This window comes from Hibiscus syriacus, unplaced genomic scaffold (genome assembly GCF_006381635.1).
Source record: "Hibiscus syriacus cultivar Baekdansim isolate YM2019G1 unplaced genomic scaffold, ASM638163v2 tig00005974_pilon, whole genome shotgun sequence".
Lineage (NCBI taxonomy): Eukaryota > Viridiplantae > Streptophyta > Magnoliopsida > Malvales > Malvaceae > Hibiscus > Hibiscus syriacus.
The window spans coordinates 1,431,970-1,458,625 of NW_024062076.1; the positions used below are offsets into that span (position 1 = coordinate 1,431,970).

The following is a 26,656-nucleotide window of genomic DNA, read 5'->3' on the forward strand; positions in this document are numbered from 1 at the left end:
AAAATCATCATGATCAATTGAGACAATGTCAAATAATCCCGAGAAAGTTAAACAATGAGAACGACTAAAATTAACGATAAAAAAGATTGAAAATATACTATATTTAAAAGTATTAAAATTTAAAAAAATAAAAGACAAGAAGATGAAGACAAAAAATCGCATCATAAAAAAAAGTAAAGGTATAATATAAAAAAATACTGACCATTAACTTCATTATTAATCCAATTAGGTGATGAAATTTGAATTATGTTCTATATCAAATTTGAATGACTTTTTAATACCAAATTTAATGGTGATGATGAGGAAAAAACTTGACCAATTAGATTTAATGTTTGGAGAATTGAATTATAGATTTTTAAAGTTGAAAGAATGATTTATAACCCGTACCGTAACTTTGGAGTATTTAATGCAGTTAAGTCCATTGCTAATCTAACTTTTTAATCTTTATAAGGAAAAATAAAAATAAAAAAAGCATATTTGGCCGGCAAGGTGTTTATGTTAAACCACCGAACAACCACCGCTTTCCTTCACAACCCCTCTTCAATTATTTCCTTTTTTTATATAAAAAAAGTTTACTTAATTAATTATTTTTATTTAATTAATAATATTAAAGTTCATCTAAAGCATTAAAATTTGGCTATAAAACGTATGAATTATCCTATCCTTTTTCTTTTCCACTTTTCTAAGCCTTCCTTTTCCTTTCTGTTTCTCTCTCTCTCTCTCTCTCTCTCTCTCTCTCTCTCACACACACATTTCATCGGAAAACCGGCTCCCTCCGCCGGGAAACCGCGGTTATTTCAGGCGAAGAAAATCTCCTGGAATCCGGAAACCACTAATCTCTCTAGTGTTGATCATTTTCCTGTGATGTTATAAGCATTTATTTTCGTGATTCGGATACGGATCTCGGAGTTTGATTCATTCCGGTGGAGTATGCGGCGCGTTTTCAGAATGTGGCGTGTTTGGTTGACGTCTGATGTTTCCAAATGGTGAAGATCGTGATTTAGGGTTTGGTATTCGCGGATTTTGCTCATTTTTTTTTCATTTCCTTTGGGTTGTTTCTTTTTGATGAATTGCGACAAAACGGTAGCCTGCAAAGAACCATTGCGAAATGAGATGGTGCGTCAAATTCTTCTGTTGTTTTATTTTTCTTTTTCCGTTTTTTAGATTTTTAATCGATTTTCCACAGTTTTATTTTTATTTATTCTATGCGTCGTTGTACGGATCCAAAGCATTTTTAATTATGAAACGGTTTATTAATTTTCCATGATTTTTTCTAGTTTCTTATTTTTGTTCTACATCATTTCAGTAAATGGAAACTACAATTTTGAATCTGGAAAGAAATTCATTAATGAGAACTTCATGCGCTGAGGATTTACAACTCAAATTTTACCGTCTTTCTTATATTTCTATTAATAAAAACAGTTTTGCATAAATTAATTTCCATGCTTGTTTGTTGAATTTCCTTCTTGAGGTAGAGTTTATTTTGACTACGTTTTAAATTTTTTGGATAAGGTTAAGTTATTTAATGAATTTCATATTTTGTTCAACTATTTTTTATGTTCTCTTAATACCGTGTTTTATTGTTGAAGTTGTCTGGTTTTGACTGACGATTTAACATGGGTTTCTGTTATTACTCAAATTTTGACTTTATATTTATGGCATATATGCTATGTACGATGTATTCAACTTTTCGTAAACCATTGACTCACAATTTTAATGGAAGGTTTGAGGTTGTAATTTTAATCTCTTTGGACCATTGAGTTGATTTAGAGTCAGTCAACCACGTGTCTTCTTTTATGCTTTAGAAATTTTGGTTCTGAATTTGATGCTGTTGGCCTTTTGATTTCACATTCCTTTTCACTGTTATCATTTCGGAATGAACTTTGATCCCTTTTACATTTTACGGGATGGGAGTCTGGTCTAGTGATGGTGATTGAAACATGGGTGGAAATGCATTCACATTATCTTTTTTTTTGCTATGGTTTGTTCTTATAGGCGTTGTAAGGACTGTAGCCTTTGCATCATAATTTTGTTACCTGATTTGGTACCCTGATTTGAAATGATCTTTGATTGCTAGACTAGAATATGGTTTTTATTATTTATTTTTGGCCGAGAATGGGCAAAAAAAATACCTGAATTACTAACAATTTATTCTGTTAAGAGCTTCATTGAAATCTCTGAATTTATTCTGCAGCTAATTGCAGCAGAGTTGAATTAATATTTAACTGTAACTTACTAAAATCATTTTAAACTAATGGTGTTGCCTGTGTGCATTTACTGTTATGAATGTTGTTGTTGCTTGCAAGTATGTAGGTCAGTTGGATAGCAATTAGGTGCTGATATGTTTGAAAAGTTGAAGCATTTTACCTCATATGTGGGGAATGTTGAAGCTGCTTTTACATTGTGGTTACATGCTTCTCAAGTTTTCTTCTTTCTTTGTTTCTATTTATTGATATACGATTCTTTAAACTTGTTTATCTACTTCTTTTTGTAGGTGGAAGGAAGGGTGTGTTTATCCAGAGAGGTAAGAAACGGGTTAGAGATATTGAAGCGTAAAAGGCTTCAACGATTAAAATCCGAAACTGTCTCTATGAAATCTGGTGTTACAAATATGATGTCTAGAAGTGGGGGAGATGGATTGAGAGTTTCAGCATCATGTGGAATGGGGTTGCAGGGGAAAGCTGAACCATATTTTAGGTCAAATTTTTCTTCAAGTGAGAAGGATGTGTTTTCAAAGCGCAAGGTTGATAAGTTTTACACTAACGATCTAGAATGGACTGAGAAAATTCCAGAATGTCCTGTATTCTACCCTACAATGGAAGAGTTTGAAGATCCTTTGGTTTATTTGCAGAGGATAGCTCCTGAAGCTTCCAAATATGGTAAGACCTGTGTTTTATTCTAGCAATTTCAACACTTTTTAGATCCATCTCCATCTCCAAATCCCAACACCAACACCCGCTCCCCACTCCAACCTTGGTTGGAGGATGCTAAAATACAACCTAAAAATAAAACATAGAAAATAGAGACATGATGGTCCCTATCTTGGTTTTATATGTCTTTAAATGTATTTTCTACCAGACATCAATGCATATAAACCCTTATTGGAAGGCTTTTTGTTAAATATTATCTCTCTAGTGACTGAATAAAGCAACTGCTGCTTCATCTATGCAGTGTTGCTTGTCTTCACTGCTACACATCTTTTGTGAAGGTTTTCATTGTGGTTGTAGTAATAGGATCCCGTTTTCATTGTTGCATAGATAAAATGATCGAAATAAATGAATCTGTTGTGAAATTAATTATCAGGTTCAAATGTTTTAACAGTATTTATGGAAGAAAGGTTAAGTAACTTCATTGGCACGCGAATAAAACCTACTTAACTTCTTTGGGACTTCAATGAAAACCATCCGAAGAAGGGATATACTTCTTTGGATCTTGAAGGAAAACTTTCTCAAAAATACCCCTTTAGCCTTTTTTCCTATTAAATAAATGCTAAGGCGTTTCAAATATTTTCTCTGTAATTTGAAGGAATCTGCAAAATAATTTCCCCTGTAAGTGCTACTGTTCCTGCTGGAGCTGTATTGATGAAGGAGAAAGTAGGATTCAAGTTCACAACTAGAGTGCAGCCACTTCGTCTTGCTGAGTGGAACTCTGATGACAAAGTCACCTTTTTCATGAGTGGAAGGTGAGCTCTCTTACTTGAAACAAATGTTATTTTTTGCGTAGTGTATTTTTCTGGATTTGAATTAGAGCATGACTTTTCAGGAATTATACATTTCGTGATTTCGAGAAAATGGCGAACAAAGTGTTTTCCCGTAGATATTGTAGTTCTGGTTGTCTTCCTGCAACATACATGGAAAAAGAATTTTGGCATGAAATTGCCTGTGGTAGGATGGAAAGTGTTGAATATGCTTGTGATGTTGAGGGTAGTGCCTTTTCCTCTTCTCCAAGCGACCTGCTTGGAACGAGCAAATGGAATTTGAAGGTGTTGAATTCAGTACTATAATCTCTAGTGTCGTTTATTTTTTGGTATAGGCTTGTTTGTTTAATTTTTCCATGATAGTGAATTTTAGAATGTAAATTTTCTATTTTATTGCATTGCTGATTGAACTTTAATGACTTCAAGGTTGATTTGAACTGAGGAAGCAATTTGATTCTAAACTTATTTTGATTGGCTCTATCCCTGTTCTTGATTATGATTCAATTGGTTTTTTTGTACCTCATTTTGGTTGATTTCAGAAACTCTCACGGATGCCAAAGTCCACTTTGCGTCTTCTTGAAGCTGCAATTCCGGTATTGAATTGATCCAAATCTCAAATTCTCTCTCCGTATATAAATCATTTATCTGCTTACATTTATGGTTCTATTATATTGAACTGATTTCTTTCAGGGAGTAAGCGACCCCATGCTTTACATAGGAATGCTATTTAGTATGTTTGCTTGGCATGTGGAGGATCATTATTTGTATAGGTAAATGTTATCAAACATTTAATTTCTTTTTAAGTTATTTACTTTCTCAATATTCAGCTATTAATCCTTTTATTTGTTTGTGGCAGCATTAATTATCATCATTGTGGGGCTGCAAAAACTTGGTATGGCGTACCTGGTCATTCTGCTTTAAGATTTGAGAAGGTTGTCAAGGAACATGTACACTAATGATATCCTATCAGTGGATGGCGAAGATGGAGCTTTTGAGGTGCTTTTGGGTAAAACGACCTTATTTCCTCCAAATGTTTTGTTGGAACATGATGTCCCTGTCTACAAGGCTGTACAGAATCCTGGAGAGTTTGTAATTACCTTTCCGAGAGCTTATCATGCGGGCTTCAGTCATGGTACGGCCTTTACTTGAGCTGTCTTTCTCTGTGCTCTTACAGAATTAAAGAATATATTTATTATTGTAATTTTAGGTTTCAATTGTGGTGAGGCTGAATTTGCTATTGGAGATTGGTTTCTTTGGGCGCTGTGGCAAGCTTGCGTTATGCACATCTCAACAGGGTGCCTCTCCTTCCTCACGAGGAACTTTGGCAAAGAAGCTATGCTTCTCAATAGAAGTTTAGAAACTGGAAGATTGAATTTCCGCAGCAGACTTGACTTCTCCATCATTGTTTAAGGTTCATTTGTAAAGCTGATACGTTTCTTGCACAGGGCCCGTTGGTCAATCATGAAAGCTAGGGCATGTACCAGTGTGTCTCCAAATTATATCAAACTATTGTATGCACTTTATGCAAACGTGACTGTTACATTGCTTTTGTTAACTGCAGTTGTAACTCTCATCCTGTTTGCCTGCGACATGGTAACCTTTCTCTGATACTGCTATTTTTGGTAATTTCCCTTAGTTATGAAATTTCGTCTTATGATGAACTCCATTAAAATTTTGCAGATATTAAGTCACTTGACTTACCATGTGGGAACTATCATGGCCTTTTCTTGAGGGATGATGTCAGAGAGATGGAAGCTACTGCCAAGAAGTTTGAGGAAGACAACCCCATATCAGAAGCGGTTGATCGACAAGCTGAAAATGGTGATGACATGTATTCCTATCCACTATCAAATAAGTTCCAGAATGTAGAGGATGGATACTTTCCATACTGTGAGATAAATGTTGTTTTGAATCTGGAGGTTGCTACAATAACTTCACTACGGGTCAACCAGTAGATTAGGGACATCCTTCAATGAGCCATGAGACTGGAAATTTTCGACCTGAACCGACAGATGCTTTCTCTTCTTTTTCCGCATCGACTTTATGTTCTTTTGTGGAAAGTGTCGGATCCTCGCCAAGAAATGTAAGATCCACATACTACCTGCTGAGTATTTTAGGGTTATGGTGCCACATTTAGTATTGCTATGTTTATGACTGCTGGTCCCATGCTCAGTGAAACATTGTTATTTTAAATTCCAAAGCAGGTACAGGAGTTAGCTAACCTAAGAAACACTAATGATATAAGGTTCTCTGAAGAAGTCTCAGAAAATACATATGAATCATCTGTATCTTGTTTGTCACGTGAAGCTCGTCCAGGTATCCATCAGTATAATGGTCATGAACCAGAGAGTAGGTCTATAGTCGCCAATGACAGTGATAGTTCTGATTCAGAGATATTTAGGGTTAAACGGCCTTCTTTTTTGAAGGCTGAGAAAAGAAATGGGAATCAGGCCATGTCATCTAAGAGCTCTGAACACCAGGTATAATTATAACATTCCAAAGTTAATCTCATATGTTTATGATAAAATGGCCAATTTAACTCTCAGGGTGCCTTTGATCTGATTAGTTACATAATGTTCCACTATTAGTTATCTTTGATCTGATTATTGTGTTATCATTAAGCATTTTGCAGCAGTATCTTGCCTTGTTCACTTTTCAGTCCTTTCATTTCTTTAGAAGCCTTAGTAGTTTTTTTCTCCCTTTTGTTCATTTTAAAGGGGCTCAAGCGATTAAAGAAACTCCAACATGAAGGAAGGTGTCGGCAATCAGTGCCATCTGAATGCTGTAGAAATGATGAACGGAATCACAACATTAGTCGCACTTCTGATTATAAAGAAGCTCGAAGAGGCCACCTTCCCATTTCTATCAAGTATAGGAAGTCGGGAAATGACGAGGCAATGATTCGGCAGCAAGAGCAGCACCGAAATGACAGATTAAAACACGAGCTAGGAAAGTGCACGAGGGAACCTCCTCCATTAGAGATGGGTCCAATTCCGAAACGCATTAAAGTGAGGGGGCCAATATATGTAAGTTCAGAAAGGAGACTGGATTGAAGTGAAGATTATAGATAGTAGATGGATGTGTAGAAAGTGATGGAGCCTGACTTTGCTAACTTCATCCACTCTAACCTAATGGAGTTCTAAGTTCTAACAATTCCGAAAGTTGATTGATATTGGTCAGGGAGTAGCAGGCGAAGATTTTAGGACAAAAAAATTATATTCTTTGTGCAAATTGCACTAGCAGTGGATTGATTGATGGTGGGTTCTCAGGCGGGGGTGTTTTTCCTGTGGAGAGCCGTCGTGTAAAAGTTTAAAATTTAGAATTTGGGGTCAATGGCTTTTGTTTCTGTTGGTATATTGTTATATTCATTGAATGTATATGCATTGCCAACGCAATCTGTTCCGTCTTGTAAAATTACGTAATCTGCTCTGGAAATGGTATGTTATGGTAGTTGCGGTAAGGGTAGACCGTCCATTTGACGAAGTTTAGGGATTATTAGGGTTGTAACATGGCCGATATTTTCAGATATCATTTCTGTTCACCATCCTATGGTTTCCATTGCATGTTGATAATCCTCTGTATTTCTATTCTATGATATGCACACAAACCTTTCAATTTTGAACTCATCCCATAGAATTGTTTCTTCAAAAAAAAAAAAAAAAAACTCCATAGAATTGAATTTAGATTCTATTGAAATTTTAAATAATAATAATAAAATCATTTGTTTAACCTGAATTCAAATAGATCCGGCTCAATATTTTGAATAAACTGAATCTAAAGTTACTACAATTGAGATGATTTGAACATGTAGCGATGCTATCCGCAAAAATTGAGCCTCATCTAGAACAAATTTAACCTCAAATTTAGGACACTCTAATCCTGAATAGTATTTTTTTAAAAATAATTATGGTGCTAACTTTTTATCCAAAATATATTTTTTTATAATAATTTAGTCATAATTGCTGGCATTACAAATACATGTGCAAGAGATATTATGAGACTGAGTCATACTAGATGTTATAAAAAGATTTAAATATCCAATAATTTGAAAAAACATATTTATAACTTTAAGAACATGATTTATAAGCTGCATGTTTTTTTGGTTGAAAATAATCTGGATATTTCATTTATCAAAAGTCGTATCAACAAACGTCTTGTCAATTACAGACTGAACAAATACAGTCAAGACCATCGAAAATAAATATAACAATGATCGCTTAGTGATAGCCTGATAAACAAACCATTAACAAGTGGATCAACAATGTACATAAACTGAACATACCAATGACTTCGAGCATCAAAACGTGGAGGAGAGAAACTTGAAGAAGAATCAAAATTGCTAATGGAAAAAGTGATCTCCCATTAACAACAATCCCATTCGACACATATATGCAATAACCAACGAATCGACTTGTACAACGAACAGAGAAACCAGGCATTAGGATAGCAACCAAACATGTATTAAGTGAAAAACATAAGAACAATAAAAAGCTGCGTGTTAAATAAAGCATTGAAGATTTACATGATTATTGGAAAGGAATGTGGTACATGAATTTGCATATTGCATCTTCCTATGTAAGTAATGTGGTAGATAAAACTTATCATGCATGTAACATTTCAAATTCGATCATTCACAAATGAGTCTAAGATGTCACATCAGATTGTCGAAACAATCACCACATTTAAAAAATATTTTTTATTTAAATTTCAAATCACAATAGGGATTAGATAAAATACAATATCTATAATAATTATAAAATATTTTATATAAAACTGAAGTTCCCTGACAATATATTTTAAATCAAAATAATATAGCACCCATAAAATTCACAGACCAACTACAAAAATAAGGGTCTTATGAATACACATGTCCACTAAAATAATAATAGTCTATTTTGAAGATCAAATGTTGGGTTTTACCAAAATGATGCTTTGCAAACAAGCTCAATAGTATATCGCTAATCTAATGTACACATAATGATTTTGATAAACATAAATGTGCTAGTGAAATAAATAATAGGTACATGTATAATTCATAAATTCAAGCGTTACATGATTTTCATAAAAATAAATATGCTAGTGAAATAAATAATAAATAATAGGAACATGTATAATTCATAAATTCAAGCGCTACATGCTTAAGTTTAACAACTTTCTTGAGCAACAATAATGGTTTTATGCTTTCCCTAGTTCGTGACTAAGGGTCTACCCATGAACATTTTGATCTATATCATAATATATATCTCACGCATCATTACTTACATAACACAATTGTACCGCTTGATGTCATAATACTATGTCCATGTAAACTGATATCATATATATTTTGGACAATTTTCATCAATCGCAACTAATGATTTTTTCTGTCTCTTCATAGCCACCGGATATAGATCATATAGAGGAATTCAATCTCACATATGCCTTAGTAAGATTCTCGCTCAAAATATATAGAACTGGCTTGATGTAACCATAACAATCATCATCACATAGTCACAACATGTATATCTCATATGTTACACACATCAATCATTGCCTTATAAGACTAATAAGATAATTACTCGCATAATTTATTCTCTCACCTAATCAAGTGAGGTCATATCCTCTCTTTGTACTATAATTCATTTTCTCACCTAAAATGTCATACAAGAGTAATTTTTATTTTTAAGTATTTTGTAACACACAGAATTAAGCACCATTACTGCCCATGTGGTACATTATTCAATTAGCACTATAATCAACTTCATAAATGATTTACAAATCATTAGTTTACCACTCTCCTTCAATACTAGTAACTTTAAAGGTATTTGTTTTGTAGATTCTTACACATTAAGAGTATTTGTTCATTTACAATATTTTTAAAATCATTTCATGAATTAGATTGTTTTCCAATTTGTTTCTACATTTCATAACAATTCATAGACACTTGAGATGAAACAAGAGATCTTTTTAATCTTTCGAAATCAAAGAGGTTAGAGTTTGAATTAAAATCAAAATGGCACAAATTATTTAATTTATAAATTTGAAAAAGTAAGAAACCTAGTTTGATTAGAAGCATAAAATTTAATTTTTTTCTTTAGGTAGAAAATCTAATTTGAGTAGATTTTTACCTTATAAGTTTCCTTTGTAATCAAATGTCTATCTATATAAATAGATACTAAGAATTAAGGTTAGAGATCAAGTTGCCCATGAGGACTCATCTTGTATTCTTCTTTTCTCGACATTAGTGAATTTTCTTCTCTTTTCCTTGTGGTTTTTTTCCAAAAGGAATTTTCATGTAAAATCTTGGTGTCTATTTTATTGAGAAATCATTCTGCATGTCGTTATCTTCTAATAAATTGGTATCACAACATTCAGACTATTTAACACGATCACGATAATGACATCTTTGAAGTATAAAATTTTGTTATCAAGTCACAACGCCATATTCATATTTTGGAAGACATATGTAAATTTGTAAGATCTATCTTATTCTAATGAAAGAGTAGAAAAATAGTACCAAATTTTATATTCTACAAGGTTCAACAATTACAGAAGATAAAGTATTATTTTTTTCCTTCGTGGCAAAAGAAGATTCTCCGTTAAACAAAATAACAGTGTACATGACATTTTTTTAGAGTAGAAAAGTATTTTATTCGGTGCGCATAATAGTTTTGAGAAGAAAAAGAGAGCTCAATTTTATGGGTATAACAAATTCAAGAAGAAAATTAAGTTTTGTGAGCATAATGAAAAAGATAGAATTACTAGTCATGATCGAGATTGTGTTGTGCATGATATTACTTGTAATGAACAAGTTGTGAGCAAAGTTAGCACTTATGATTCCTTACAGATGTGAATACAAAATCCAAGTTTAGGCAAACTTTGGATTCAGTTGGAAATCATTATTGAAGAATATTCCTTTAAGGGGTTTCGTGGAAGAACTGAAGAATATGTTCTCAAGGTGGAGACCTTGTTCATTAAAGTAAAAAATTGTTTTTATTGAGTTTCGATGTCTCATCAAATTTGAGTGTCTTATCTCGAAACCTGCCCACTTTCAGAATTCACGTTAAGGTGAAAATTTGTTAGAGTTTGACTCGAATTCAAAGTGGTATAAATTAATTAATAGATAAAATTGGAAAAGTAAGAAACCTAGTTTGATTAGAAGTAAAAACTTTATCTTTTTTCTTTATGTAGAAAACTTACTTTTTGTAGATGTCTACTTTATAAGTTTCCATTGTATTAAGTATTTTTCCATATAAATATATACCAAGGATTAGGGTTAATAATCAAGTTGTCTATAAGGACTCCTCTTATATTCTTCTTCCTTTAACATTAGTGAATTTTTTCTCTTATGGCTGTAGTTTTTCTAGAAAGAGTTTTTCACGTAAAATTTTAGTGTCTATTTTATTGTGTAATAATTATATATATTATCTTCTATCAAATTGGTATCAGAGCGTTCAAATTGTTGGACTCGATCATGATAATAACATCTTTAGAATATAAAATTCTATTGTTGGATCACTACGCCATATTCACATTGTGGAAGATAGAGGTATGCAAAATTTTAAGATCTCTTTTATTATGATGAAAGAGTAGAAAAATACTATCAAATTTTAAATTATGTAGGGTTCAGCAATTATAGAAGATGACATATTATTTTTTTCCTTCGTGGTAAAAGCGGATTCTGTGTTAAGCAAAATAATCATATACCTAACGATTTTCAGAGTAGATTTTTTTATTCTATGCGCATAACAAATTTAAGAAGAAAAAGATAGCTTATTTCTATGAGCATAACAAATTCGAGAAGAAAATTCAGAGCATAAAAAAATTACCATAAATGATCGGGGTTGTGTTATGCATGATATTACTTGTAGTGAATAAATTTTGAGCAAAGGTAGAACTTATCATTTCCTACTGATGTAAGTATTAAATCCAAATTTGGACAATCATTGTTAAAGAATACCCTTCTAAGGGGTTTCGTGGAAGAAGTTGATAATATGTTCTCAAGGTGGAGAACTTGTTCATTAAAGTGAAAAATTATTTTTCTAGTTTCAGTGTCTAATCAAATTTTGGTGTTTTGTCTCAAAATCTTTGAACTTTTAGAATTTTTGTCAAGGTGGTGATTTGCTAGAGTTTGACTCAAATTCAAAGTGACACAAATGAATTAATATATAAATTTAGAAAAGTAAAAACCTAATTTGATTAGAAATATAAACTTTATTTTTCCTTTATATAGAAAACCTACTTTGAGTAGATTTATACTTTATAAGTTTCTTTTGTAATCAATTATTTATCCCTATAAATATATATAAATTATTAGAGTTAAGGATCATGTTGTTCATAATGACCCCTCTTGTATTCTTATTATCTTGACATTATTGAATTTTATTCTAAAAGGGTTTTCCACATAAAGTCTTGGTGTCTATTTTATTGAGTGATATTGCTTGTAATGAACAAGTTGTGAGCAAATTTAGTAGTTGTGATTCCTTACCAATGAGTAAATCCAAGTTTGGGCAAACTTTAAATTTAGTTGACAATCATTGTAGAAGAATACCCTTCTAAGATATTTCATGGAAGAAGTGGAGAATATGTTCTCAATATGGAGAACTTGTTCGTTGAAGTGATTTTTGTTGTTGAATTTCAATGTTTTGTCTCTAAACCTTCACACTTTAATAATTCAAGTCAAGGTGGATTGTAACGCCCTAAATCTCAGGTTAGGGGGTTTAGGATAACTCGAGAGGGCCTTCGATAAATCCCTTGGCTTTTAAGAAACCTTGCCTAAGTTTGAGTGGATTTGGGTTTGGATTAAGCCCCAACATGAGTTAAAGGAGATTTTTTTTGAATTAAAACCTAAATTTGAAGGACCAAGGAAGTAGTTTACCCATTTTTGTTATAAAAGACTGAATTCTTTTAAATGTTGGTGAGGTCACACACTGATTCCTCTTTTTCCTCCCCATCCACTTTTTCATCTTATTGCTTAATGTCTCGCTTATTTTCCTCCCACTTCAAATCATCAAATGTGAGAATTTTGAAGTGTGATAAGCCTTGGACGTTTTAGAGGAGGTAAAAGTTGAAATCTCCACACCTTTAGCTTTATTTTAATCCCTCAACATTAAGTTTTGGCCTTGGACATTTTTGGAGTTGTTCATAATCTCTTCCTAAACACCTAAGCAAGTTAGTAACTGATTCTTTGATCTTTGTCTAGTGAGAGAAGTGAGAGAAAGCTCCAAGAACAAAGGGAAAAAGTTGACTCTTGGCTGTGCTTTTAGCATTTCCAACAAATTGGTAGTTCAGGTAACATACTTGTAACTCAAATCTACTAAATGCATATAATTAGGTGTGTTTGGTAGTTGCATGAGATAAGAAGCATAAAAGCATATCATAGTAAATTTCATCATTTGGTGTTTTTAGCATATTTATAGACCTATGACCCCTTTTTATACATACAAATTTAATAACGTTTGGGAATCTCAGTAGGGCTTTTAGGGTGAAATTATGAGTCATTTTCGTGCCCAAATAGGGCATTTCTAGGTTTGAGTATCGGTACTTAAAAACAATGACAATATTGTTTGTTAGATGGTTTAAAATAAGGTAGTTTTGGGGTTATAAGTATCGATACTCATTCATTGGGTATCGTACTATTGGTTGGATATCGATACTCGTAGGAAGAGTATCGATACCAAGTTCACTTAGAAAATTCCAGTTACCAATCAATACTAAGGAAGAGTATTGATACTCCTAGTAGGGGTATCGATACTGAGTTATTTTTTAAAACATCGAAACAAAAATTTGGTATTGATTCTTAAGAAAGCATCGATATTCTAGTATAAAAGTATCGATACTCGGTCCAAGAGTATCATACTACCCTTCATTCTCAGCTTCTAATAACCATTTCAGTATCATTCCCAAAGGTGAGTATCAATACTTAGGGGTAAGTACCGATATCAAAGAGCTCAATATCAGAACCAACGTATAGGTTTGGATAAAGAATCCAAATGGTTAAAGGGTTGAACTTGAGGGACGTAATAAATCTAGAATGCCATCAAATAAAACAAGCGAGAACAATAATAAATGCAGTACAACTAGAAACAATAAAAGTTAGGATAACATAAAAGGGTTAATTACGCCATTTATAGATGAACTATACCAAATTCTCAGTTTCATACATAATGTTTAAAAATTCTCGATTTCATACATGATGTTTTTTTGCCATTAACAGATTCACCCACTTCCGTTAAGGAAAGTGACGTGGAAACTAACAACCACTAATAAAATGACACTTTAAAAAAATATGTTCTTATTTTTTAGGTAAATTACACCATTCATCACTCAACTATCTTCTCACTTTTATTTTAGTCACTAAATTTTAATTTTTTTAATTTAAAAAACATGTTCGTCTCCCCTCTTTTTCTCCCAAACCCATCTTCTTTCTCAGGTCTTTAGACTATTTTAAGTAACTTTTACCCATACTTTCCATTACCACAACAGAACTAGGACTCTACATTGGATTTATCCATTTTGTTCTGAAACATGAGACTATTTTTTGACAAGATCTTGTAGAGCTAGGATGAAATTGTTGATATATTCTTCTTGAAGATCTTTATTGAAAAGTTTCTGCCTCAGCTTACCATGGTTTGCCCTCAACATATTAGTTGTTTCATTGTCCTTGTTATCACAAACTTGATGGTTAACTCAGTGATTCCTTTGAGACCTGTCTGTTTTCACCTCTCTCAACTTCAACACCGATATGGAGTTCATTCACCATCAACCTTTGTTTAGAAATTGATCCCAATTTCAAGAATAACACGATTTGGAAATCGTTGAGTATAAACTCCCACATTGTTCCATACCTACAGCGGTTCACAAAACACCTTATTTTGGGTGGTGTAATAGCAACTCTTATGAAACCCAACTATTATAGTCCAACCCTATTCCATCAACCCTCTCTTAGAACCCCTGGCAGTGCCTCTTAACCATCGAGCATCTTTATGGTGATTTTAAAGCTACCAGAAATGGTAACCCACATGAGTCAAACCCAAGAACCAACTCATGGAACTCATTTTTCTACAACCGACTTTGGCTTCCAAACGAGCAAAACACAATGAAACCTGACTCAAATCGACTTAGCCAATTAAACTATTTCTCATCAAGCATTGGGGTCTTAGTTTCAAAGTAAGGCTCTGTTAAACATGCTTTCTAAATCCTTTAGCAACATAATCACAAAGTGGTCCTTGGATTTCATAACAACTCGTAAAGCAATAGTATCACTTTCTACAAAAAGTGACTAAAAAAGTTTTGATGGGTTTGGGAGAAAAAGGGGAGACAAAACATGTTTTCAAATTAAAAAAAAATTAAACTTTAGTGACTAAATTAAAAGTGAGAAGATATTTGAGTGATGAATGGTATAATTTACCAAAAAAATAGAAACATGTTTTTTAAAGTGTCACGTGTCATTTTATTAGTGGTCATAAGTTTCCACGTCGCTTTTCGTAACGGAAATTGGTGAATCTGTGAACGACAAAAAAATCATGTATGAAATCGAGAATTTTAAACATTGTGTATGAAACTGAGAATCGGGTATAGTTCATGTATGAATGGGGTAGTTAACCCAACATAAAAACTAAACTTGGTTGATGCTTGAGAAACAACCAGGAAACCCGAGTTACTTAGTATATTACGATTGTGTCATTACAGAAAAGTCAAAATGTATCCAGTTTGTGAAAGGCACTTTAGTCCCTAGTTGGGAGTAGATGCCCTAAGACTCACAGAGTATGTTGGTGGGTGTACGCTTCCGGTGCAGTTTTGGATCGCCTTAGATACCTAAGGGTATCTTAGGTAGGCTAGAGGGGTGTGCGCTTTGAGATACAAAACTCTCAGTCGCACTATGATGCCTACCTTAACATTTCATGTTAACATCCTTATGTATTCATACCTATACCACTAGCATGTTCTTTTAGTGAATGCATGTAGTATAATACATTATTAGTGTGGCACTCGTAAGCTCATCATTCAAAATGTATTTCTATGCGTAGGTTCTGAGGTGACCAGTTGAGGAGCATTATCATCGCCAGTAGATTCCAAACCAGCCAGGGCTTCATATATCGTCTTTATAGACCCTTTGTATTCAGTCATAACTCTATTTTGTTAAAACTCGATATTATTATTCTAGATGTTTTGGAGCTCCCTGTATTTTGTACTCTGATTATTATATTTTAATTCATATTACTATGAATGGTTTTTATGTGATTATTTACCATTGTTTTAAAAGAAAATTTTTGGGTTAGCCATTTCATTGGTCCCATGTGATATTCTAATCCTTCGATCTTCAAGTCGGATTGGATTAGGGTGTTAAATTTAGTGGTATCAAAGTATCAAGTTCAGTCGTTCCTAGGACCCATCTGTTAGAGTCAGTCAGTGTCTATGTATGTACATGCCTCTAGGTTTAATGAGTACTTTCATGTTTGGAATGATAATAATAACCTCATTTATTTTCTAATTTAAGAAAAAACCTATGTCAGACAACTCAGCTCGTGGTTAAGAGGGTAGGGAAGAGAGTTACGCCTCGGTTACAGCCGACACAAGTGACAGTTTTATCTTAGATACATACCAATTTGAGGTACTAGTAGATGCATGGGTCGATGAGGTGACCTTTTATGGACTTTACCTGCACTTAGGCAGATTGTTAAAGCCATACTAAAGCCTCAATTATACCACCTCCCCACCAGCACCTCCATCCCCACCCGTAGTAGCACCCTAGAGTCCCTTATAGAGTGTCTATATGCATATAAGAATACTGAATTTTATAGTTCCAGGGATGATGACCTCATCGTATGGATAAGCGGATTCGAGAGACCCTCTTTATACTCCACCAACTACACCTTACCCTCGAGGGTAATCTCAAGTGCGTCACCACCTTGATGAAAGGTGACACCATAGATGGATGGAGGTGAAAGAATAGTACTTGAGCTAGAGAGACCATCTTGGGAGCATTTCTTGTCAGTGTTCCACAATAATACATTAGAAAGGCTCACATCGTGATATGAGGGAATAATTTTTACACTTAGTTTAGGGAGATCGCTTAATGATAGAGTATGAGCAGGAGTTCCTTTGATTGAGAAGATATATACCAGAGTTGGTTTTGACTAACGAATGCTGTCATAGGTTCAGAGAGGGCCTACACCTCGATATCCTATTTAACCTTGCAGCTGACCCTCATAGTGTCTTTGTTAAGTATCACGCCAGGCAAATACGGTCGAGAGGGTCTTGAGTAGGAGGGCCAAGTAGTCTAGTAAAGTTATGAGATAGACTAGGAGAGCCACTGAGCCAATAAGATCATCGTAAACTTTAGCAAATAGGGCCAAGATAGTTAGGGTTCATAGAGGCCTCTTGTATGATAGTCGAGAGGTCCAGAATAAGTATAGACCATAGGGTAGATCGAAGCTTCAAAGGAGGCCTTTGACTTCTACTTTTGGGGTGAGTCCCAGTGGTCTAATAATAGTTTGGGGGTTTCTTCAATTGCATCTCCTTAGTCCACTTTATTATAGACTATTCGGGGATCTAGGAATTAGCTTTAACATGATATAGAGATCGGAGCCATGTGTATAGAGAGGTCGGGGGTTAGTGAGAGGTGTAGTGCTACATCTAGGCAGCATATCATAGGTACAATCAGGTCAATAATCGGTACAAAGCTGAAGGTAGCCTCTAGACAATATGCAGTGAGGGCCTATGAGGAGTACGATGTGACAGATGTGATATCAGATACCTTTCTAGTATTTTATAATCTAGTTATTGTATTGATAGATCCCGATTTCACCCACTCCTTCATATGCCATGATCTAGTATAAGATATAGAAATCCCAATAGAAGACTTAGAGATAGGAGTTTGAGTATCGAGCCTTTTAGGTCTAGATGTTCTGGTAGATAAAATTCACTGGAGGTGCCTAGTAGAGATTCAAGGTCAAATCTTTCTAGCAGACTTAATGCAATTACCATTTCCAGGAATTTGACATGATCTTGAGCATGGATTGGTTATTTGAGCACGACGCCAATTTGAAGTGCAAAGCATGATAACTTAAGCTTAGGGAAAATGACTATATGAAATTAGTGATGACTAGTGAGATGTTGTGCTAGTTAAGGATCTTGTCAGCCATAAAGGCCCAATAGATGATCGACCAAGTATGTGAGGTCTTCTTGGCTCATGTGGTCGATACTTGAATCTTAGTTTCGAAACCTAAGGATATCCAGGCAGTGTGAGTTATACTAGATATACTCCTAGAAGTATTGTCAGGTTTATCACCTGACCGTGAATTAAAGTTTGATATTAAAGTAATCTGGGCAGTGTGAGTTTTACTCGATGTGCTCATAGAAGAATTTTCAGGTTTACCACCTGAGCGTGAATTAGAGTTTGATATTGAAGGAGTTAAAGGTCCAAATCTAAGAGTTTCTAAAAAAGAGTTTCATTCAAATGAGTATATCACTGTGGAGAGCGCATATCTTTTTTTTTATAAAGAAGAAGGATCAGTTAATGAAGCTGTGCATCGACTACTGACATTTGAACAAACTAACCATCAAGAATCGTTATGCACCCTCAGGATAGATGATATTTTCGACTAGCTGAGGGGAGCATGCGTGTTTTCCATGATCGACTTGTGGTCAGGTTATTATCATTTGAAAATCAAGGATGCATATCTGGTGAAGACAACTTTCAAGATGAGGTGCGGTCATTATGAGTTCTTAGTAATACCGTTTGGACTCACTAACGCCCCAAAGACATTCATTGACTTGATGAACCAAGTCTTTCACCTCTACCTATATTAGCTCATGATGTTTTTCATGGATGAAATCCTCGTATACTCTTGATCAGAAGAAGACCATGACTAACACCTTCACAGCATCATATAGACACTCTAAGATGGATAATTGTATGTCAAGTTTGGGAATTGTGAGTTTTGGTTGTCGAAAGTTTCATTTTTGGTTCAAATCGTGTCAGTAGATGGAATCTGAGTCGACCCTCAAATGATTCAGGCCATAGTTGAGTGGGAGACACTGAAGAATGTATCCAAAGTCCATTGTTTCTTAGATCTAGTCAAGTACTATTGTCGCTTCATTCAGTGCTTCTCGATGATAGTTGCCCCACTGACCAAATTGCTTTAGAAATGAGTTCCATTCATATAGGATAAGACAGAAAAGCTTTGAGTTGTTGAAGGTGTTAGTCTAGGATGTGTCTTAATTCTAGAGGGTAAGGTAGTATCAGCTCATGCGTCTCGTCAGCTCAAATCTCACGAGCGTAATTACCCCACCCATGACCTATAGCTAGTAGCAATAATATTTGCCTTGAAGATTTAAGGTAAAACTATATCTTTGGTGAGAAATGTCACATCTTCACCAATCATAAGAGTCTTAAGTATCTATTAATGAAGAAAGAATTAAACTTGAGGTAGCATAGGAGGGTTTTGTTGCTAAAGGAATATTACTGTGTAATAGATTACCATTAAAGTAAAGAAAATGTAGTGGCAGACACCTTGAGCAGGAAATCAATGACAAAGTTGCGAACCCTCCTAACATGTTTGATTATGACTAGTGAAGGTCGGTTATTAGCCTAGTTGTGAGTTGAGCTAGAATTAGTAGGCGAGACCAAGAGATTGTAGAGTTTAGACGACTAGTTAAGGGCTTTAGTTGAGCTGGTTCGCCAAGGCGATGCATCAGTTTTGAGTTGCGTGATGGAGGCATGTTGTACTTTATGAGTCAGTTGTATGTACCCACATATGTTAATTTACATAGTAAAATTCTTCATGAGGCTCATTGCAGTTCACTCTTAGTTCAAACATGCAGTAATAAGATGTACCAAGAGCTCCGATTGTCATCTTGGTGGTCGGGTAAGAAAAGAGAAATGTCTGAGTTGCTTGATGTTTAGTTTGTCAATAAGTCAAAATAAAACACCAGGTTCCTTGAAGATCAATCTAGCCTATTCAGATACCTTAATGGAAATGGGACATGGTGACCATGGACTTTGTGATTGGGTTACCAATGAATAGACAGAGACACGATATAGTTTGGGCAGTAGTAGACCGTTTAACTAAGTCAATCATTTCCTTCCAATTCAAATAGACTATACCTTAGAGAGGCTAGCTAAACTTTACATCCATGAGATATTGAGGTTGCATGTAGTACGAACTTCGATCATATCTGATAGAGACCCATGTTAACTTTTCGATTTTGAAAAGCACTTCATGAATATTTAGGCACTAAACTACATTTTAGCATTGCTTTCCATTCTCAGATAGATGACCAGTCAGAACGTGTAATACAGGTCTTAGAGGATATGCTTAGGTGCACCGTTTGTGTAGCTGGGAGGATAACCTGCCATTAATGGAATATGTGTATAATAACAGTTTTTAATTGAGCATCCATATGACTCCATATGAGGCCTTGTATGGGTGTAAGTGTAGAAGTACTCTTTGTTGGATAGAGTTCAATAATGGTAAGATAGTGGGTCTGACTTGATTAGAGAAACCGAGGAGAAATTCAGTTAACTCAAGGCCGCTAGAGGGAGGCCACAGATAAACAAAGATTGCATGTAGATTTAAATCTCAAGAATATAGAGTTCGTAGTGGGGGAAAAGTATTCCTCAAGGTTTCCCCATGGAAGAAAGTGAAACAAGGGAAAATTGACCTCGTGCTTTATAGGACCTTACAAAGTACTAGAGAAAGTTGGACCAGTGGCTGACTGGTTAGGTTACCACTAGAGCTGGAACACATCCATAACGTGTTTCATGTATCCAAACTTAGGAGATACCGTTTTGACCCTTCCCATTTCATACTCGTAGAAAAGATTGAGGTGAGCCCAGACATGACCTACGAGGAAGAGCCAATTCGGGTCTTGAAAAGAGATGTAAAAGAGTTTAGGAACAAAAAGATCCCTATAGAAATGTTCTATGGAGGAACTATGGCGTTGAGGAGGCAACTTGGGAAACCGAGGAGGATATTAAACTTTAGTACCCTCACATTTTCTACCCATGTAAAATTGAGGAGGAATTCATTTAAGAGGGGAGAGTTTTAACTCTCTAAATCAATGGTTAGGAGTTTCAGGCTAACTCAAGAAGGCCTTAGATATATCCCTTGGCTTGTAGGAAACCTTGACCCAAGTTTGAGTGGATTTGGGCTTGGATTAAGTCTAAAAAGAGTTAAAAAGGGGATTTTTTTAATTGAAACCCAAATTTGAAAGACCAAGGAAGTAGTTTACCCATTTTGTTTAGAGGTTGGTCACATATTGATTCATGTTTTTCCTCTCCATCTACTTTGTCATATGCTTATTTCATCTTTCTCTCATTTTCCTCCCACTGGAAATCATCAAAGGTGAGAACTTTGAAGTGTTAAAAGCCTTGGTTGTTTTAAAAGATGTAAGAGTTGAAATCTCTACACCTTTAGCTTTCTTTTAAGCCCTCAACATCATGTTTTGACCATGGATTCCATAAGTGGGGTTAGAGCGGGTTTAGGAAACCCAAGTGTTATAGCCTTTTTTTGGTGGATTTAAGACTTAAAAGTTGTTCATAATCTCTTCCTAAACACCTAAGCAAGTTAGTAATTGATTCTTTGATCTTTGTTTAGTTAGAGACATGAGAGAAAGCTCCAAGAACAAAATGAAAGAAAAATTGACTCTTGGTTGAGCTTTGAGCATTTCCAGCAACTTGGTTGTTCAGGTAACACACTTGTAACTCAAATCTACCACATGTAGATCACTAGGTGTGTTAGGTAGCTTCTATGAGATAAGAAGCATAAAAGCACATTCATGGTAGAATTTAATATTTTTTTAACATGTTTATAGACATATTATGACCCCTCGTAATATACATAAAACTTTAATAACTATTGGGAACATCAATAGGGCTTTCGGGTGAAATGGGGAGTCATTTTCATGCCCAAACAGGGCAGTTCTTGATTAAAGTAACGATATTGGAAGAACAATACCGATACTATTTGTTAGATGGTTTAAAATATGGAAGTTTTGGCATAAAAGTATTGATACTGATTCATTAGATATCAATATTATTGGTTGGGTATTGATACTCGTAGGAAGAGTATTGATACTGAGTTCACTTAGAAAATTGAAATAGTCAATTGTGGCATCGATACTCAATGGAGTATAGATTGTGAGGGTAGAGTATCGTACTCCTAGTAGTGGTATCAATACTGGGTTATTATTGCATGTGAGAGTGTACTAAATTTGATACACAAATTGTGCAATTATACACATCGAACAAGTAATAATGTGATAGTGAGTATCGTCTCTATAGGGATTGGAGGGAAATTAAAGTAAAGTTTAAGCGCCTAAAACATAAACAAATAAATATAAAATGGTATGAACAATTGTCGAAAATGCTGTGGAAAAGTTGAGAAAGGTGAAATGTTGTAGAAAAAAATAAAATAAGAAATGCTCTAGAAAAACTATGTGATGAGAAATGGTGCACAAGATAAGATAACGGTCCGACCTCACATGTGTGAAACCCTTAATAAGGCTAAAAAAATAGGTTTATCTTAGAATCATATGTCTTACCCTAAATGACTATTAATGATTTCCAATTAATACAATACTCGACAAGGTGTTCTAAGTTATTTATAAGCTATCTATAGTAAGAAACCTGACAGTGAAAATGTTAAGGCAATACCTTTTAGCGTGAACCCTAGAAAATACTACAGAATATGTTATACTCTTTTTAGTCATTGAAACTCTATCCTTATATCTAAGGTGAGTTAGATTTTTGCTACCAGCTGCACTTTAATGTTCACATAGATCTAAGCTTAACATTATCGATATCAAGCATCAAATATAGATAAAGGCTAACTCTCAAAAGATCTTATAAATCTAGGCGATTAAAACAATGAACAAAGTATGAATATAAACTGGAAATGTTGTAACATTAATTAAAACAAATAAACCGAAGCCAACCTAAGTTAGTTCATTGCTGGAGAAAAATATTCAATATCATTCATTCAATACAACCCATTTCAAGATAAAAATAGAAGAAATAATAAGCAACAAAGGAGGAGGAAGACTCCCAATGAAAAAAATGCTACGGATTATTGTGAACCACCTCAAGAGTTTTTTCTTCTCTCAAAGGCCAGCAAGCTTTATCCCATTGATTCTTTAGCAATAGAGGTCACCATGACGAAGAAGAGTAGAAGAAAGAGTGGTTGCCTCTAACTTTTCTCTTTCTTATCTCACACTTTCCATTCTACCATAATGTGGTGTCATTTTCTTATATAGTGGGGGCTCTTAGGGTTTTGTGCCCTACAAGTGTCATATATGGGCTACTACTAATAATATATTCTTTGTTTGTCTTCTAGTAGGTCCAGAAATGCGGTTCCTTTGTTGCAACTTAATCGTCCTCTCCAGGCAGTTCACCTTAAGTAAGTTGCACATCACCACGTCGAAACAAAACCTTCTCAAGCAGCACCAATTTCACAATTTCATGAAAAAAGACCAACAAAATCCATCATATGAAAATTAATGAGGTATATGCAACTAGATGCAACTAAATGGGCTTAAGAACACTAGAAAACTCAATAAAAAGGCATTAAATATACCCTTTTTGCACGGTTAACACACCTCAAACTCAAGCTATTGATTGTCCTCAAGCAATGAGTAGTGATCAACAGGAGATATGCTACATCATAGTTTAATCTAAGAACATGTGTACACTAATGATCAACTAGAAGGTTGTCAAGGAACATGTGTACACTAATGATATCCTATCAGTGGATGGCGAAGATGGAGCTTTTGAGGTGCTTTTGGGTAAAACGACCTTATTTCCTCCAAATGTTTTGTTGGAACATGATGTCCCTGTCTACAAGGCTGTACAGAATCCTGGAGAGTTTGTAATTACCTTTCCGAGAGCTTATCATGCGGGCTTCAGTCATGGTACGGCCTATTTACTTGAGCTGTTCTTTCTCTGTGCTCTTACAGAATTAAAGAATATATTTCTTATTGTAATCTTTTAGGTTTCAATTGTGGTGAGGCTGTGAATTTTGCTATTGGAGATTGGTTTCCTTTGGGCGCTGTGGCAAGCTTGCGTTATGCACATCTCAACAGGGTGCCTCTCCTTCCTCACGAGGAACTTTTGTGCAAAGAAGCTATGCTTCTCAATAGAAGTTTAGAACTGGAAGATTTGAATTTTCCGCCAGCAGACTTGACTTCTCATCATTGTATTAAGGTTTCATTTGTAAAGCTGATACGTTTCTTGCACAGGGCCCGTTGGTCAATCATGAAAGCTAGGGCATGTACCAGTGTGTCTCCAAATTATTATCAAACTATTGTATGCACTTTATGCAAACGTGACTGTTACATTGCTTTTGTTAACTGCAGTTGTAACTCTCATCCTGTTTGCCTGCGACATGGTAACCTTTCTCTGATACTGCTATTTTTGGTAATTTCCCTTAGTTATGAAATTTCGTCTTATGATGAACTCCATTAAAATTTTGCAGATATTAAGTCACTTGACTTACCATGTGGGAACTATCATGGCCTTTTCTTGAGGGATGATGTCAGAGAGATGGAAGCTACTGCCAAGAAGTTTGAGGAAGACAACCCCATATCAGAAGCGGTTGATCGACAAGCTGAAAATGGTGATGACATGTATTCCTATCCACTATCAAATAAGTTCCAGAATGTAGAGGATGGATACTTTCCATACTGTGAGATAAATGTTGTTTTGAATCTGGAGGTTGCTACAATAACTTCAACTACGGGTCAACCAGTAGATTATGGACATCCTTCAATGAGCCATGAGACTGGAAATTTTCGACCTGAACCGACAGATGCTTTCTCTTCTTTTTCCGCATCGACTTTATGTTCTTTTGTGGAAAGTGTCGGATCCTCGCCAAGAAATGTAAGATCCACATACTACCTGCTGAGTATTTTAGGGTTATGGTGCCACATTTAGTATTGCTATGTTTATGACTGCTGGTCCCATGCTCAGTGAAACATTGTTATTTTAAATTCCAAAGCAGGTACAGGAGTTAGCTAACCTAAGAAACACTAATGATATAAGGTTCTCTGAAGAAGTCTCAGAAAATACATATGAATCATCTGTATCTTGTTTGTCACGTGAAGCTCGTCCAGGTATCCCATCAGTATAATGGTCATGAAGAGAGTAGGTCTATAGTCGCCAATGACAGTGATAGTTCTGATTCAGAGATATTAGGGTTAAACGGCTTCTTTTTTGAAGGTGAGAAAAGAAATGGGAATCAGGCCATGTCATCTAAGAGCTCTGAACACCAGGTATAATTATAACATTCCAAAGTTAATCTCATATGTTTATGATAAAATGGCCAATTTAACTCTCAGGGTGCCTTTGATCTGATTAGTTACATAATGTTCCACTATTAGTTATCTTTGATCTGATTATTGTGTTATCATTAAGCATTTTGCAGCAGTATCTTGCCTTGTTCACTTTTCAGTCCTTTCATTTCTTTAGAAGCCTTAGTAGTTTTTTTCTCCCTTTTGTTCATTTTAAAGGGGCTCAAGCGATTAAAGAAACTCCAACATGAAGGAAGGTGTCGGCAATCAGTGCCATCTGAATGCTGTAGAAATGATGAACGGAATCACAACATTAGTCGCACTTCTGATTATAAAGAAGCTCGAAGAGGCCACCTTCCCATTTCTATCAAGTATAGGAAGTCGGGAAATGACGAGGCAATGATTCGGCAGCAAGAGCAGCACCGAAATGACAGATTAAAACACGAGCTAGGAAAGTGCACGAGGGAACCTCCTCCATTAGAGATGGGTCCAATTCCGAAACGCATTAAAGTGAGGGGGCCAAATATATGTAAGTTCAGAAAGGAGACTGGATTGAAGTGAAGATTATAGATAGTAGATGGATGTGTAGAAAGTGATGGAGCCTGACTTTGCTAACTTCATCCACTCTAACCTAATGGAGTTCTAAGTTCTAACAATTCCGAAAGTTGATTGATATTGGTCAGGGAGTAGCAGGCGAAGATTTTAGGACAAAAAAATTATATTCTTTGTGCAAATTGCACTAGCAGTGGATTGATTGATGGTGGGTTCTCAGGCGGGGGTGTTTTTCCTGTGGAGAGCCGTCGTGTAAAAGTTTAAAATTTAGAATTTGGGGTCAATGGCTTTTGTTTCTGTTGGTATATTGTTATATTCATTGAATGTATATGCATTGCCAACGCAATCTGTTCCGTCTTGTAAAATTACGTAATCTGCTCTGGAAATGGTATGTTATGGTAGTTGCGGTAAGGGTAGACCGTCCATTTGACGAAGTTTAGGGATTATTAGGGTTGTAACATGGCCGATATTTTCAGATATCATTTCTGTTCACCATCCTATGGTTTCCATTGCATGTTGATAATCCTCTGTATTTCTATTCTATGATATGCACACAAACCTTTCAATTTTGAACTCATCCCATAGAATTGTTTCTTCAAAAAAGAAAAAAAAAACTCCATAGAATTGAATTTAGATTCTATTGAAATTTATTAAATAATAATTAATAAAATCATTTGTTTAACCTGAATTCAAATAGATCCGGCTCAATATTTTGAATAAACTGAATCTAAAGTTACTACAATTGAGATGATTTGAACATGTAGCGATGCTATCCGCAAAAATTGAGCCTCATCTAGAACAAATTTAACCTCAAATTTAGGACACTCTAATCCTGAATAGTATTTTTTTAAAAATAATTATGGTGCTAACTTTTTATCCAAAATATATTTTTTTATAATAATTTAGTCATAATTGCTGGCATTACAAATACATGTGCAAGAGATATTATGAGACTGAGTCATACTAGATGTTATAAAAAGATTTAAATATCCAATAATTTGAAAAAACATATTTATAACTTTAAGAACATGATTTATAAGCTGCATGTTTTTTTGGTTGAAAATAATCTGGATATTTCATTTATCAAAAGTCGTATCAACAAACGTCTTGTCAATTACAGACTGAACAAATACAGTC

At 34.8% G+C, this 26,656-nt stretch overlaps 1 protein-coding gene, 1 long non-coding RNA gene and 1 pseudogene across 3 annotated transcripts; 2 read left to right on the forward strand and 1 right to left on the reverse strand.

Moving 5' to 3' along the window:
- Positions 1 to 753: 753 nt before the first annotated feature.
- On the forward strand, positions 754 to 25,816 carry LOC120200467 (annotated as a pseudogene).
- LOC120200468 lies at positions 5,206 to 7,043 on the forward strand. 2 transcript variants are annotated; one of them, XM_039201304.1, is made up of 4 exons: positions 5,206 to 5,290; positions 5,378 to 5,780; positions 5,902 to 6,177; positions 6,415 to 7,043. In XM_039201304.1, exons 2-4 carry the CDS (start codon positions 5,670 to 5,672, stop codon positions 6,748 to 6,750), a joined length of 723 nt encoding a protein of 240 aa, XP_039057235.1. In that variant the 5' UTR covers positions 5,206 to 5,290; positions 5,378 to 5,669; the 3' UTR covers positions 6,751 to 7,043. The 2 variants fall into 2 exon arrangements, with proteins under 2 accessions (XP_039057235.1, XP_039057234.1); XM_039201303.1 differs by lacking the exon at positions 5,206 to 5,290 and having other exon boundaries at positions 5,655 to 5,780; positions 5,899 to 6,177.
- On the reverse strand, positions 9,464 to 24,761 carry LOC120200469. Its single transcript, XR_005523547.1, has 3 exons — positions 24,630 to 24,761; positions 14,436 to 14,442; positions 9,464 to 9,474 (listed from the first exon to the last, which is right to left on the reverse strand). It is a non-coding gene; the product is annotated as an uncharacterized LOC120200469 (long non-coding RNA).
- Positions 25,817 to 26,656: the final 840 nt, after the last annotated feature.

Coding starts and splice junctions, on each gene's coding strand:
- LOC120200468 (XM_039201303.1), top strand. CDS start 5,670: ATGAGCCATGAGACTGGAAATTTTCGACCTGAACCGACAGATGCTTTC. Junction 5,781..5,898: donor TCGGATCCTCGCCAAGAAAT/GTAAGATCCACA, acceptor TAAATTCCAAAG/CAGGTACAGGAGTTAGCTAA. Junction 6,178..6,414: donor CTAAGAGCTCTGAACACCAG/GTATAATTATAA, acceptor TTCATTTTAAAG/GGGCTCAAGCGATTAAAGAA.